The sequence below is a fragment of the Lutzomyia longipalpis genome, chromosome 1 (assembly GCF_024334085.1).
Source record: "Lutzomyia longipalpis isolate SR_M1_2022 chromosome 1, ASM2433408v1".
NCBI lineage: Eukaryota > Metazoa > Arthropoda > Insecta > Diptera > Psychodidae > Lutzomyia > Lutzomyia longipalpis.
This window is the reverse complement of record NC_074707.1, coordinates 6,827,461-6,843,806: the sequence shown is the minus strand read 5'-3', so window position 1 is coordinate 6,843,806 and position 16,346 is coordinate 6,827,461. Positions and strand designations below refer to the sequence as shown.

Here is a 16,346-nt window from a genome sequence, read left to right as displayed (position 1 = left end):
TATACATAGCTTATGTAATTATACATATGTGACATATTGTATCAATGTGTTTATTTTCAAAAGAAATATTCTGTGAACACACTGTGAGAGAAAAAACAATAAACATCCCATTCGTCTCTCGCACCAACCGAGTTAAGTGTTTATTGGCAAAAAAACTATATAGCCTAAATATTTTATATTTATGAAAGTACATGGGTGGATTTACTGATAAGAAGGAGAAATCAAACATCTTCTGACGCCAAGAGCATGCAAAAAAATCACAGCCTGTACGCACAGCGAAAGTTGCACAGTATGGAATTTAAATGCCCAGCAAATTGCCAGAATTGTCGGTTAGACATTTTTAAATGGCCACATTTCCCATCTCACTCACACCCATGCCTTTTTCGGGGTATTCGGGTGAAGAAAGCTGAACCCAAAAGATATAAAGAAGGCCTTTTTTTTATATATGACACTTTACGTTCTCTTCTCTTCATTCCTGTTACCTTCCCTATGCGATGGGCTCGTGTTTGCCGGCTCCACACCACCAATCCTCTCTCATGGCTTGCATATATTCTCACAAAAGTCTTATAAGAACTTGAGAAGGCGCATACATATTAGCTATTCTCGGTACATAAAACCAGAAACCGGCATCTTATGATGGTCAAAAGCAATGAAGAAAAGAGATTTGCAAGAAGAGAAAGAAAAGAATTCCAGCCACATCGACTTGATGGGTTTGATCAACATCAAAGCCCAAGAGTTGTGTGTATTTGTGCATTTTTCGCGCCATATACCAAGCCGGGCTATCAGGGCGCTTAACGGAAGAAAACGTTCCTTTTTAGAATTTAAATGTGCCCGCGGAAAACCTGGGAGGCCTACCGATGAAAACCTTCCCCGGGAAGATAAGCAAAGTCAAATAAGCCTTATCGTTGGCTCAATTCAACGAACTAGGCAGTTGAGATTAATTTTATGTAAAAAAAAATCTCTGAGGTGTTCCTGGAAATAGCCTATAGGTAGCTATTTCTTTTACATACATATATAGCTAAACATCTTGCGGATATTATCTCAAAGAAAGAGAAAATCGTTAAAGATTCCTAAACACCCGCAGATTTATCAAGCTCAAATGTTTCAAAAATAAGATGTTCAAGCATATTTCTTTTTTTTTTTTATACAATTTACATACCAAGTCTACACCACTCTGTGTGTTTAATTTATGCAAGACATAGCTCATGATTACATATCACGTCTCTCTATGTATCGTTCGTTTTTTCTTTCACAGAGCGACAAGTATTCCAGTTTTCACTTTTGTCATTGATAAAAAAAGCTTCATTCATTAAAAATTAAAGAAGAACTTTCTGATCTATTTAATGAATTATTAATAAGATTTTTTTTTTAAGTTTCAAGCAAGTAAATGAAGACCCTCTTGAGGTATTTGCGAATTCAGGACATATAGGGAAGACATTCCAGTTTTCCTTTAGGGATAAAAAAAATCCCTTCAAGGATATGACAAGGAGTCAAGAATTGCAGGCTAAAAAATTTTCGTCAGAGTGCCTCTGAAAAGTTACCCCATCTTGAGATTGGGCTATATATGAGTATTTTCCCGCCACACAATCACTGCGTCTTCGAGAGAACATGTATGTACTACATACCCGAAACCCGAAGATTATGTATGCCGGCATTTGAAGAAATATGTATTACTTTAGGCGGGAAAATGCCCCAAGTTACATAAGACCAGTTTTCAGCAAATCAGCGATACATAGCCACGGAATAACTTCCATCCAGCAGTGGCCCATTAGAGAAATACAAGATCTCTCCCAGGCTGTTAAAAAGGCCTTATCAGCAAATTATACTCCTAACAATGCCTCCGCATTTTAAGCTACAGCAAACTGTTGCAAATTTGATTGATTTGCTAAGGAATTTTCCTACAGAACTTCTTTTTGGGCAGTGCTGTGTGAAGATCAATGATGGTTACCTTTTGTTGAGAAGATCAACACAGTGCAACAGGTCGTAGAATCTATTTTTCTTTTCAACCTGAAGACAGTTTTTTTGTATGTGAACGAGGAATTCATGGTATAAGGAGTTTCCTCGAATTCAGAGATTTTTGTGAATATAAACGCACACACAAAAGAAAGCCAAAAAGGTAGCCCACACTTCAGAAACGTGTCGATTTCATATAAAAGTATCGAGATAAGGACGAAAACATTACATTATGTACACAGGGTGGTCTTTTAGGGTATTTAACTCAAAGAAAAAATGTACTGGTAAGTTTCACTTACGGGCTGTGATTCTTCCTTCAGATGACAGTCCAAGTGTGGTGAAAATTGAGATGGATAAATTTTTAGGAATGGCTTTCTCACGCAACGAATCACAGCCAACGCGCATGAGTAAGCCTTTCCCCAGAATTTACACGCGTTGGCTGTGATTCGATGCGTGAGAAAGCCATTCCTAAAAATTTATCCATCTCAATTTTCACCACACTTGGACTGTCATCTGAAGGAAGAATCACAGCCCGTAAGTGAAACTTACCAGTACATTCCCTTTTCTGCTGGACCATCATTGTACTGATATACATATGTACAATATTTATATTTTTATATATTTTTATATGTTTATATATTTTTTATGTATATAAAAGGCGCCCCGCTTCGCGGGGCGCCTAATAGTTTGTTTAAAAAATATGTGAATAGGTGAAAGTAATTGTTGATGTAACAAAATGGCAGAAGGCGGCCATTTTGAATTTTGAAATTAGTAAAATCTGATAGGTCATGCCCACTATACCTGTTGAAACTTCAATCAAAAAATCCTCTATCTAGTACCGTTAAGCCGATATAAGGCAATATTACAACAATCGGTACATATGGAAACCTGTTTTGGTCTATATCTCAGAAACCGCGACATAAATTTTTTTTTATTTTTTTTTGGTTAAAAGGTGTGTCTATCACCTACAACATACTAAAATTTAATCGAAATCTATCGTCCAGTTTTTGAGATATTAATCGAAAACTGGTCGAAAACTCATCGAAAATTTTGTTTTTGATTGTAGGCCCTCTAGCGGTAACTTTTGAAACTTCCTATGTATACATAATTGTAGACCTTCTTGAGATCTTTCATTCAAAACCGGTTTGGTTCAAATCGGTCAAGCGGTTTAGGAGTTATGGCCGACTTTCTATAAAACTCTATATTTGCTAAACCGCTTGTCCGATTTTTGGAAATGGGGTATTGTTGAAAAGGTCTTAAAGGCCCCTACAACATATTAAAATTTCAGACCTCTAGCTATAATAGAGGCTGAGATATAGCAAAAACAAAATTGAAAAAAATTCAAAATGGCGGATGCAGGGGAGGGGGGGTGAATTTGATATCATAGTTGGACGACTTCCAGTCGATAATTGAACTTTGCCGTTGACCGCAAGTCTCTATCTATTACCGTTCTCTTGTAATTGAGCTCCAAACTACGGCCGGCCGGACGGACGGACGGACGGACGGACGGACGGACGGCCGGAAAAGTTTTTCGGCGCATACGTTTTTTGAAATGTGGGGACCCTAATTCGTGCTCATACCAAGTTTGAGCCCGATCCGACGACCTTGAGTTTTAGAGTGGACACAGAAGCTGTGCTATTCTTTTCTTCGAAAGAATCACAGCTAAAATGAGTGGTTTCACCTAGGACAATAGGTAATGATAAAGTGAGACAAGGCTCCATAGAACACTCCTATGGAGATCTCTGATAACCGTAAAGAGTATGTGTGGAACGAAATTGCTCTTCTTCTTGCGGAGGCATCCTCCTGTGTGTGCTGGATGGATGCCCAGTACTTCTACGGAAACCCAGCAATAAATTTCATTCGAAAAAATGTGAAGAGCGGCGAGGGCGGTACTTTGAGAGGTGATAAAGTAATTGCTTGTGTTATTAAACAAAGAGAATTCAATGAAATATGTCTTCGGCATTAAATATGAGCCCTGCTAGTCCTCGAGAGGAAATAAGAAAATCGAATCCTCTGCACGCCATCAGGGACTTTTTTTTTTAACAGAAACAACGAAAGGATTTTTTTCCACATCAATGGGCGCGTTTGATTTCAGAGATATCTTCGTGATGCTTTTTTTGTAGTTTTCCCACACTGTTAGGCATCATAATTACTTAATAAACTCTATCATCCCTCACATGAGTACCCAGCAACACGTGTGGCTTCCTCTCGAATGTGTTGAAAGATCTCACGGGTTTTTTCCACTCAAAATTATCCTTCAAAACGCACTGAAGGCACATAAATATAACGTGTAAAAAAACATTAAAGAATATTTCATGGAATATTTTTAAAGACGAAAAAATCATTGCAAGTGACTTCTGGCCGACAAAAGTGACAAAACTTCGCACCAAAGGAGATTGTCTTCCAAAAGGAGACTATCTAAATAGTTTTATGGCAGGCAATTAAAAACAAATCGAATAAGAATTTTCTAAGAATCTTCCCCGTAAAGTGCCCTAAAAGAAGTCAAAAATTGGTAAACTCTCTCTGTAGTTTATTGGGTGATCCTGAGAAGTTATTATAAAAGGAGGATTAAAGAAAAGCCACATTTACCTGATTTATGTAAAAGTATACCTAAACTTTAAGCCCCATATATGGATTCTAAAAGTATTTAAAAGGATTTCTCTTAAAGTTTATCATTTAATTTTCTACCCCCATCCTGTGAAAAAGATATTTTTACAAAAATAAAACAGCTGTTTTATTGCAATGTTAAAAATGTAATAAAATGAAAAATAATAAAAATTTAAGTCTTTGTTTTTATAACATAAAAAAAAATTGTCAATGATTTTTTTCTACGAAATTCCATCACTGACAATCATTTTTTCCGAATATTTTCAATCAAAGAGTCAAAAAGTTATTTTTCTTGAATTTACATTTTTCTTTAATTCCCTTCCAGACGATTCTTTCAGGGGGCACAAAAGAAAAGATAGAATAATAAGGGTTTGTCTGTTGCATTCTCTGCAGCACGCAGACACAATAATATATTTTGATTAAATAAATAATAACGTTCGAATGTGGAATTCTTGGATTGATTTATTTTTCATCCTCTATGCGCATCGTCCCTTAAATGCAGCGTCCTAATGTGTGAGATAGGATAGTTAATAGGATTTTCAACGCTCCTTTCTATCTTGGTGATTTTCTATTAAAAATCCTTTCCTATTGCGTTGTGTGAAAGGATAAAATGAAGGAAATTTTATGGTAAATAAGGTGCCCATCAACATTTTGAGTTGAATACACGTTTTTTGGGATAGACAATCTTTGTGTCTGGCGGGAGGCTTAAGGTATATCGTTGCTAGGACCAATGTATTGTTTGTGTTTTTATGCAAAAGAGAAACCCAACATAGTGGTCGTCTCATTACCACCATTTCAGTGATTCCTTCAACCGAATCGCCCTACCCTTTCTTGTATTCTAGAAAATAAATTTACACCAAGATATGTTCCTGATGGTACGTCTTATGCACATAAAACACCTCAAGCATGTAGTTTGCTGGTATGACCCTTTCTCCCTCTCTACCAGCGAAGAAAAATCTTCCTCATGCACAAAGGAGACAAAATGGTCTGAGAGTTCTTTTTATAAAAAAAAATGTTATGTCGACTCTCTCGGTGGTTTTCTATCAGTCATCCATTGAAAAGACATTGAAATGGAAATAAAAATCCACAGGAGTGAAGAAATATTGAGGTTGGGCCATCCGTGTATATATGAGAGAATATGGGAATTTTTTGGGATCTCGCGAGATGAGAAAAAGGAGTTTTGTTGTAATCAAAAATCTCAACGGGCACCAAAGTCGTGATGCTTTTATTTTCCATCATCTCTCCGTTGGCTCCTCTTCCATCCACGGGATTCATTATTATTTGTTCCACCATCCATCTCCAAAGTATATCTCGCGACTCACCACCAACTTCTTGTATGGGTTGTATGCCTAAACAAAAGACGGGTCCAATAATTATGTAACCGACAATCGCGGATGGGCTCCACCACACAACATACCCACACACACAAGTCTCACCTACGGACCTTTTGTGAACGCGCTCTCGGGTGTTTTTGGGATTGTTGTTAATATCTGGTGTGCCCAACAATCGCGGCACATTTAGGATGGTGGGTACAAGTCCGCAGCAGTGGGAGATATACGACGATACATAAAGTCTTGTGCCATGGGTGAGATAAAACAACCACTCAGTTTTCCTGGTTCGAAAAGAATTATATACTTCTGGGCCGTATGAGAGGAATATCTTTTTTACTCCTCTCACCCAGTCGTGGTAGGTTTCTTCTCCTTGAAGAACATTTCATACCCATTCTCGCCGTGTCATCAACCTTCGATCGCATTCCACTGGGACACACCAACCACCACCATTGGTTTCAAACAACTGAAAAGCTCACGGTGGAGCCTATGGGAGAAAATTTATATGTAAACGTAAAGATATGTACATAAAAACGTGCGTGGAGTCCTATTGGGTGTGTGTCGTTACAAAAATGGGGAGCTTCTCTAACTTCTCTTTGCTATAACTGAATAAAAAATTGCCCTCATAATGTTTCTCTTTAGATATTACACGGAGATATGGTGTGGAAATTTCAAAGCCTCAAAGAATAGAATGAAGAAAAAAAGAGTCTCAAGTCGTTAATTTTAAATCAAAAAGCCCGGGATTAAATACTTTGGCACCAAATGGCGAAAGAAAAAAAAACAAACCAAAACTCCCTCATTATGTTGAAGATGCCAGGAGAAACATCTCATGGAGAAAACCTATTATTATTCGTCATAAGTGATCGTTTGATCTCAACAACACTTCTTGTATTTTTGATCGTTAAATTCATTTAATACAGTGAGAGAAATTAAAGGAAATTGTGGAATTATATAGATCAAAACAAAGAGTTAACGATTGTGAGTGTTTTATTTGAGGGATCGCTCTGAAAATCTCTTCACAATAATTCATATTTTGGGGTGATCATTAAATTTTAATGATCATGAAAAAGGGAAAATATAGATTAAAAAAAAACTTAAAAACAAAGAATAAATAATTACGAGGATCACACTGAAGATCGCTCTCAAGACAATCCCATCTGATGGACATATGGGATGGACAGCTATCACAAGTTTCTTGACACATTTTGTGCTTGATATGTGAAGATCACAAGCGACCCAAAACATAAGCCTATGGCAATGCAGAGGAACCTGTTTAGTCAATGAATATCTTAAAGAATTCACCAAAAAATAGGGATCGATAGCGAAATCTTCCAAGTTTGCAAAATTTTTTCTTCGCGGAACTAGTCCACACGTCTGGGAGATTCGCAACGGTTTGTTTAAAACCTCATCGAAGAAACCTTCCCCCCCCTCACGTAAATCTAATTATTCAGCGTGATTTCTATTTTCACCCCAGACACTTTTACCTGCCAAAGGCATTTGAATAAAATTATACTTTTTTCCTGTGATTTGAATATTTAAACAGGTTCTTTGCCCACAAATGCGGGAGATATAATAAAACCCAATGGGATGTCTCTTCACCAAGAAGTTTCTCACGGATCAAGTCTCAAGAAAATTTTGTGATTAAGCAAAAGCATTAAAGTGATTACTAAATCTCTTTCTTTTATGTTTTTCGTCGTTTTTTTTTTACTGTAGAATCTTAAATTCATGTCTGATCTTTTCCATAATAATAAATTAATTAGAAAAGAAAAGAAGTGTCTGCGTCTACCCATCGTCGTGCCACATGCTGGTGCTCTATGGTACAAAAAGAGAGACACAGTCAGGATTCCTTTTGCCTTCGAAAGTAATATATTTTTGAGGAAGTACAAGTTGATTTTCCGAGAAAATACTCTGCGCTAAAAAAGCCAAATACAAAAGATTTTTTTTTCGTGAATAAATGGAGCCAGCTGACCGGATATTTTCCGACTGTGCATCTCCTTTCTACAAGCAACAATCAACCAACCAACCACTTCTTGTTTTCCTTGTAAATCTTTTACATGTTTCACAGACAATTATTTTGCAGAAAAAATAATTCTGTCAATGATTCTTTTCTTCAAAGAGCTTCGCACGAGTCTTTTCGAAACATTATATCTTTTATTTCACTACAATATCCTTTTTATCCTATTTATGTGCAATTTTTCGGAAAAATCCTTCCTATTGTCCTTTAAGAGAAAAAAAAACTCCCAACTAATGGAATAAAAACTAATTCCGCTTTGTTGTGTGCCTTCTAAAAGTGAAAGAGATATTTTACCCAATGGAATGTTTATTGCTTTAATTATACCAACGCAGACTCCTTGTCCATTTTCTCCGAAAAAAAGGTGGTCCAAAGAACTGGTTATTTCACGCGAGAACCTCAAAAACTTGAGACACTCTCAAGATTTCCCATGCGAAGGCTCATTGTTAAATTCTATTTGTGGATCGAATTAAGAAGAAATCTTGAGCTCGATCCCACATCCTCCTAAAAGTTTCCTATCCTACAAGCAAAAATCAACAAAAACTTCTAGCACAATGGGCGTATATAGAACTAGAGATATGTAATGTAAGAGATGAAAAAAAGGAAGAATAATATATTAATGATTCATCATTTTCTTGTCTCACGTGCGTATTGGTTTTATCTTAAGTATGAATCGCCATCCATCCATAAACACATAAAAGATGCCCCATAAGAGTTTTCTGATTGATCATAAATTCCAATTTATCTCTTTAACAATTAGACATGGCTCATCATTCGATAAAATATTCGTTAAATGTACGCGTGTTGTGTGCGAAAAAAAATCTAGGTAAAACGAGCTCATTAGCATGGATGCTTCATCTAATAAATGGTGCTAACTATTCGTGTGATTGATTTACATTTCAATGAATCGCCTCTTGAGGAAGACATTTTGGTATAGAATTGAAGAAAGATCCATCCATGAAATCAATTTCAACGCCTTTTTTGTGTATCATACGCAGAAAGAATTCTCTTTGAAGATTCTTATTTTTCACACATAAACCCCCCACTTTTGAGAGCCTAAATTCGCCAAGAAAGCCAACATAATAATCTACAATTTAATGCTAATTTAGCACTTCTTTAGCAAAAAAATATGAATACCTGGAAATTTTTATGAAGGCCGAGGACTGAACCTGAAATTTTCGACACATGTTTGAATTTTTATGTCACCCCAAAATTTTCGATAAAGAATGTCAATAAAAATTATGAATGAATTTTTTTATCATCCAACAAACATCCGAAAAAATGATTAAAAGACTATCCTTGATATTAGAACGAGGGTTGTTGCACTCCATCATTCAACACTATATTCCTGCAATCACACGATATTTGACCAATACAATGTATGTGGCTTATGTGAAAAAAAATTGTCGGGTTGATAGTAATCCTTTTTTTGGTTCTTATGTACATATTGGAGACAAACATGGGTCAACAAATTGGCCCTAATTCATCCAGAGCAGGCTATTAAAGAAGTTTATTTTACTCAAGGCGAAAGTGAGGGGGATTTTTGGCTTTCAGGTCGCGACTAAAAAAAAGAATTAAATATGTCCCAAAGAAGCGCCGAAGAAATAAATGCACTTTAGCGGAAAGTTCGTACTTCTTTTTGGACAAGAGAGACAATGATCGCGATGACCTAACCCTTGTGAAAATTTTATTTAGTCAGCGGTTAAAAGGGTAAGAAAGGGCCACCGTGAAAATGATTAAAAATTCAAGGGAAAACCTTAAAAAAAACTTCTTCGGTAGCTCAGAAAGGGAATTAAGGGTAAGAAAGGTACGAAATGGTCAAATAAATTGACCATTTTGGGGTTTCAAATTTATAAGAATTCGGCTTTGGCAAAATTCAAATGAAAAATCAGTTAAGATTTAATCACCCTAAAGAATTTTTTCCACATAATAATAGCATAAAGGTTTGTCAAATTATCACCTTACAAATCGAAAATATTCAAAATTCACAAAGTTACTATTATTGAAAATCAAAGAGACAGAAAATTGAGACATCTAATACACTTTGATGAATAAATCGTACCCTTATACAGAAGTTATTCATAGAAAAGTTGAACACATTAGGGGGCTTAATGTATGAAATTATTCACACTGATTGAATTATTTGAATATTAACGCAATGGGGCTCAATATAATACAAAAAATGCTGGTAGAAAATTGGATATAAAATTCCTCCTTAACGAACCTCTTAAGAAAAAAAATCGTTTCTGCCTAAATTCTTTTGATAAATTCTCGATTTTTTGATAAAAAAAATATTTTGTGGAATTTTAAATCAACATCTGTCGCAAAGGCTTTGATTCTTATATACCTATCAAAAAATCAGCGATATAGGCAATTCAGCAATGGAATTTCACACTTCAATTCCATATAAGCTAAGGTACTTCTAGTATTAGATAAAACCACAAGAAGCGGCATATTTAAAGGCAGCTGATTATACATTTTGATAATTTTTCTTCAACAATGTTAGGCCCTCTTGCTTTTTCACTAGGAAGAATTTTTGCCACCTCATTGAGTTTCTCGTGGTCAAACCACATTGAAGAATTTATAAGGAGACAAAAAAACAGCTGAAATGGTTCTTTCAGAAGCAAAAGACAACCGCAATATCTATTCAAGAGCAAGTCAATAGAGGCGAAAGACAACTTGGTTAGTTTCCCATTGTTATATTCTTCTTTTCTAACTATATGGCAACATTTCACCCCTTTTTCGCATACACAATTCTTCTAATTTCCCATTTTTTACATTTTCAACACACATACCGAATCTTTTTTTCCTTCATGCAAAGAAATAGCACGAGTTTCTTATTTTTGCAGCAAATTCAATGCATTTCAATCATTTGAAATGATAGGTGGTAGTGAATTCTTTTCAAAGTTTACCTAAAAAAAATTCTAAGAAATACACAGCAGAAGAGAAAATCCTTTTTCCCATTCCATCAATGGATATGATTTTATGGCAAAAAAAACTTCTCATTTGTTATGCTTCTTCGTCCTTAATAAGTTTTGTTCAAATCACTTAAACTAATGAAAGAAAATCATAGGGTAAAAAACTAAGCCAAGCAAATAATGAAATAAATGGCGTATATGGGAAGAAATTGGTGGGTTCTTTGAGGTGGACGTACAAATTCGTAACGATCTGACAGATTTTTTTATGCTACCATTCAATTATAATCAGGTTATTCTGGAAAAGTCAAGAGGAAGATCGTTGAATTTTTTTTTTTCATCTTTTGCGTAAATGGTCAATGACCTGCTCGCCCCAAACACATCCACCGCGTATAACCATCTTCAACTGCCCCGTCATGTCCAAAGAGATACGATAATTGCAATTTGTTGCAAGAAAGTCACCATGGAGGGAGATGCAGAAAATTGTTAATATTTGCTTTTATTTAATACAAAGTATCTCTCACTGTACGACCACACTGCTGTATCCTAGGTAATACAAAAGAATTTTCTAAAGCGCATTGACTTGAACATTAACAGCATATTTATACAGAAAAAAAAAGAAATACTTTGCGTCAACAAATGCAAGAACAAGTGCGGAGGGCATTTCTACCACGACATGTCTCCTCTTCAACTAATCAAATAAGTTAATAGATGGGAACGAGTTTTCACTTGGGGAGAAGAAACGAAATGGGAAATGGTGGAGGAACTCAACCATCTTCAAATATTCCCGCACATATTATAGAAAAAAGGAAAAAAAGAATTGAAAACAAACATATTTCAATAGTTTCTTTGTACTTTAGTGGCTTTAGAGAAGTCTCCTGTGCCTGGACAGATGCATTCAGTTAATGCTGTAGCATGAGAATTTAAAGTATCCCTATTAGATCTTTTAGTTAGTAAGTATTTTTTTAAAATCAAATTCCTTATATCATTATTTCTTGAAATAGCATTAGACTGTATAATATTCAATCAAAAATATTAATAAAAAATAGAGCACGTGCTGCAACAATTTCTGCACGCATCTGTAAATGCAACATAGGTAAATAGAGTAGTTAAATTGGCGATTTATGTCAAAGGCATTCCTTTAAAATCGACTCAATCCCTCAAAGGAATGCAACCAAGAATGGTACTTAGTTGGGGGATTAGTATTGTCAACAACACGTTCGATTTTTCAATGAATAAATGCCTCTGGGGAAGCAAAGAGAAGCGAAAAAGGAATTCTGCTGGACCACACATTTGGTGGTGAAGCAATTTTTTGGCGCGAAACTCCAAGCTGTTTGTTGTTTAGGGAATCCTAAGAGAGCAATCTCTCAATCGGGAAACTTCCATGCACACCCAGGAGGATCATCATGGTGAAAGAAAGAAAGAACCAACACGGTCATATGTTTTCAATTTTCTCCTCAACCTCACCCATAATATCCCATCTCGGCTGTATATGGGGTCAGTAGAATAGCACTTGAAGGAATGTGCAAAATAGCTTTTCATGACAGGAGAGGAAGCGATTTGGCCCAATGAATCTTATGGGAAAATCCCATTTCACTCCCACATACAGCAATATTATGAATGAGTCCCAAAAAAAGGAGAAGAGGTCGGAGCCGAGAATGTAATTTGTGATGTTTTTTCTTCATTTTTTTTATAGAGAAATATATGTATTTCTATTGCACAGAGACTTGAGGGATTTCTTGGTAAACTTCCATACAAAAATGCTTCCAACATGGACAAACGAATTGAAAGGCTCGTGTATCAAAGGCAAGGATGCCGATTCTTATTTGTATGATGGCATTGGACATGGGATGGGTGTACAAGGGGCAGGAATTCCTGGATCAAGTGGAATGTGTGAGCAAAAAAAAGGAGTTCATATATATAGAGTTTTATGTACAATCTCTTGATGTTTTGGCGCTAAAATAAACAATATTTTTTGGCGCAATTTTTCCCTCATTTCCGCCTTTCAACCACAAAATTTCACCAAAAACACTTGACCGTCATCGGCGCCATAGGGAAGCCAGGGGACTTTCACTCGCACTTTCGGCGGTATGCTAAGCTCCTTCAGAGAGTGTATTCTTCATCATCCCTTTTGGTTAGATCATTAGTTAATCATCATAATTTATGAATAAGAACACTTTGTGTTCACATAAACAACGTATAACTTGTTAATTCACATTTCCAGGAATCCATTTGAGGACTAAATGTACCACACATAAATTCAGAGCTATGCTATGTATTTCCCACACATATTATGTATGTGAATGGGTGAGGAAATTCGATAACTATTCCGCTTATAAAAATCCTTGTTGGAAGAAAGAAGGGCCTGAGAAGGAATTTCGCGCCAAAATTAATGGTTAAGATAGTTGGGCTATTATGTGTGCAAGTGCCGCAGAAAGACCTGCCCGAAGAAGCAAAAAAGAAAGAAAAACAGAGAGACAGGAGGGAAACCATCCCACATAAAGCCAGGACAGCATCAAGTGAATTCCAAGATGTAGGGGTTCCCTTTTGTGCCAATCCTATGTGCGATGTTATGCTGCTTCCACAACAGAATTGATTTTTTCATCATCACATCCATTGTCCCCCGTTTATAGAAAAAAACTCTATCTTTAACACATAAAAATAGGACCCTCTCTCTCTATGAGAAAACATTCATTTGAAATCCCCAAGAGCAGGTGATAATAATCGCTCATGGACAAATGAATAGAGTTGAAAGAAATTTTTGCAAAAGTAAAGGATTAGAGAATTTTTTTAATACCTAAATGCTCTTTTTAAAGGGACCGCCATGCATACAGCATTTTCATTATATAAAAACCTCCATTTGAGAAAGAAGGAAGTGATTATGCTTGATAGTCCGTATAACCGTTACACATTCTCCAATAAAGAAAAAAAAAGGAAATTGAAACTGCACAAAAGGAACAAGCAAAATTCCACACGACGACTTTCTTGTTTAAAAAAAGAATAAAATATGTATATTGTCTTACCGAGAAGATTTCCCTCCGGATAGGTAGGTGTTTGAAAATTCACTGTCCACCGTTGGTGAGTGATCTGGAACATACAACACAGGATTTCATTAGTATAAAGAGCGACAAGGAGGGGTGTAAACACTTCATCATCATATAGCATATTCCATGCAAATAAATATTTACTCTCAACACAACAAATATGAGCAATCAAAGATTTTATTATTCTTGAGGTTGCGTACTTTATCAACACCACACGGCCTATGTACAATTTCATCAAATAAAATGTGTTTAAACGGTTGCTGAAAACGGAAGTGACATAACGTTTTCCACGTGAGAAAAAAAAAGTTAAACCTCTCGCGCGATAAAGGTAATATTTTCTCATAGATAATATTTTCATTGGAATTAACAATTTTTTCAATTATTCTTTTTAATCTTTATGCAAATATATGCAAAATTTATTCAATTGTTTATAAAACTACTTAATTAAATATTTTTATTGATTTGCTTTTAGTACAATAGGCTAAAGCACATCAATTCCAACCAAAAAGTCATGAGTTCAAATCCCGTGCAAAACCCTGATGAAATTCTTTTCTCTATAAAACTTTTATCTTGAATAGAACTTCTTGTTTTTAATCCTAATATTAAATTTCTTCCATACCATTGAATTGAAATTTCAGAAAGAACACCGTGATATGGGTTAGAGCATCTAATGCGGGATATTTGTTTGCAATTGAAAAAAAAAATCTCTCAAAAAAAAAAATCATGGTAAGGAAATACATTGAAGAAGCATTGTTTGCTCTATTGCGTCGAATCCTAAAACCATATAATGTAGGTTACACGCGCCTCCACCTACATTGTAGATCAAGTGAATGTACTGCGTAGAAGTGCACACGTGCGGTGTGAAAGGGTAGGATATCTTCTTCAAAGTTTATTGACTCCTTCCCCAAAATTCAATAGATTTGTCTTCTCATTTTTCTTTCCATCAACAAAGAGCCCCCTTAACGGATTTGATTGTCCGTCCATATACACCAATACATCTGAAGAAAACCAAATAAACTGACAATTATTTGGGGCACACGGTGTAGTTAATTATTATTTTTTATATAATGTAGGTATGTACACAGCAGGAACTTGAAGGTGGAGTATAGAAGAAAAGGGCGCGCGTGTATTTGGTATAGGAAGTAAATCGTCACAGTTCTTAAGCAAAATGTACGTTTAAGTTTACTGTCTTTTCGAATGAACAATGGATAGAAGGAAAAAAAAACTACCCATATATACACTATGTATGCGCCAAATTCTTGCTATGTACAAAAAAAATATGTAAATGGGAGCATTTCGTGCTGCTTGTATTTTTTTCATTACCCTCAAGACCCTGCCCTTCTTCCTGCCCATTGCAGAGGAAGTTGAGATTTTTTTTGGCTTTCCTCCACCAAGGCTGCGAGACATCTTTTTTATTTCGCAAAGACTTCCCCATGTAGGCTGTTTTCTCAATGAACACGTGCGCACGAGACAAGATCTTCGCAAAAGATCACACTTCTAAAGCATCATTTGCATCTTATTTGAATTTATTTGGATGATATTCTCTTGGATTGTTTGCAAAAAAAGAGCTGAAAGAACTCACAGCAATTTTGTGGCGGAAATTGTGAGCAATAGAATCAAATTTTCGTTGCGGGGTGAATTTTGCACCGCGCCGAGTTCGTTGGAGATGTATGAATTATAAATTTAATGAAAAATGTGCAATAAGGGCAGCACTTAGATCCGGACGAAAGGATAGTTAGCATAATAGTTTCACTCGAGTGACCGTAACAGTCGGAAAACACTTGCTTTGTGTTCCGCTCTTTGACCTTCTGCACTTGATCCCTTTTTCTTCATACACCAAAAGTGACCAAGTATAATGTTGAGTTGAGAATTTCTACCCCAACATATAAAGTCAGACATAATTGAGGAAATTCATCGTTGGACTCCATTGATTTTGGGCGCAAAATTACATTCATAACACGAGGCAAAGCAAGAAATTGTACCAAGGGCGGGTCGCGTCTTCACCTTGTCCCACTGGAATTCTTATACGGATGGTATCTTTATGGAAAAAAAGTGCAAGGACTTTTGGGCACTAGCACAACATGCTAATGACTTGATTATTACGAGAGAATTGGCACGATTCTGAAAAATGTCGAGGACATTCTGTTTTGTTTCAAGCGAGGACTGTTTGTAATACCTACATACATATTATATTACTTGCAGTTTAATTTTAACGATTTTTGACTTACAATTAGAGAATTATTCAAATTTGTGTTAAATTTCTTTAATGAAAGAAAAATGAAAGAAAGTAATTATACAGAGATTTTAAGAATTTTAAAGACAAGGATAATCCTTTAATTAAGGAACTCTAAGCTAGAAATTTTCTTCAGGAACATTTTGAAACAAATTTTAAAAAAGTAAGATGTATAAAAAAAATATCTAAAATAAAAATAGCTCTAAGCATTGAAATATTCCAGAATAAATCGTTTAGGGTCTTTAGGATCAATAG

General features: G+C 35.7%; 1 protein-coding gene across 2 annotated transcripts in view; it reads right to left on the bottom strand.

Annotated features, from left to right (window-relative positions):
* Positions 1 to 16,346, bottom strand: part of LOC129797523 (M-phase inducer phosphatase) — a 53,895-nt gene that overhangs the window by 28,039 nt on the left and 9,510 nt on the right. For both annotated transcript variants that reach the window (XM_055840199.1, XM_055840209.1), the window contains exon 3: positions 13,838 to 13,901. In XM_055840199.1, the coding sequence (XP_055696174.1) occupies positions 13,838 to 13,901 (64 nt within the window). The remainder of the gene's footprint in view (positions 1 to 13,837; positions 13,902 to 16,346) is intronic.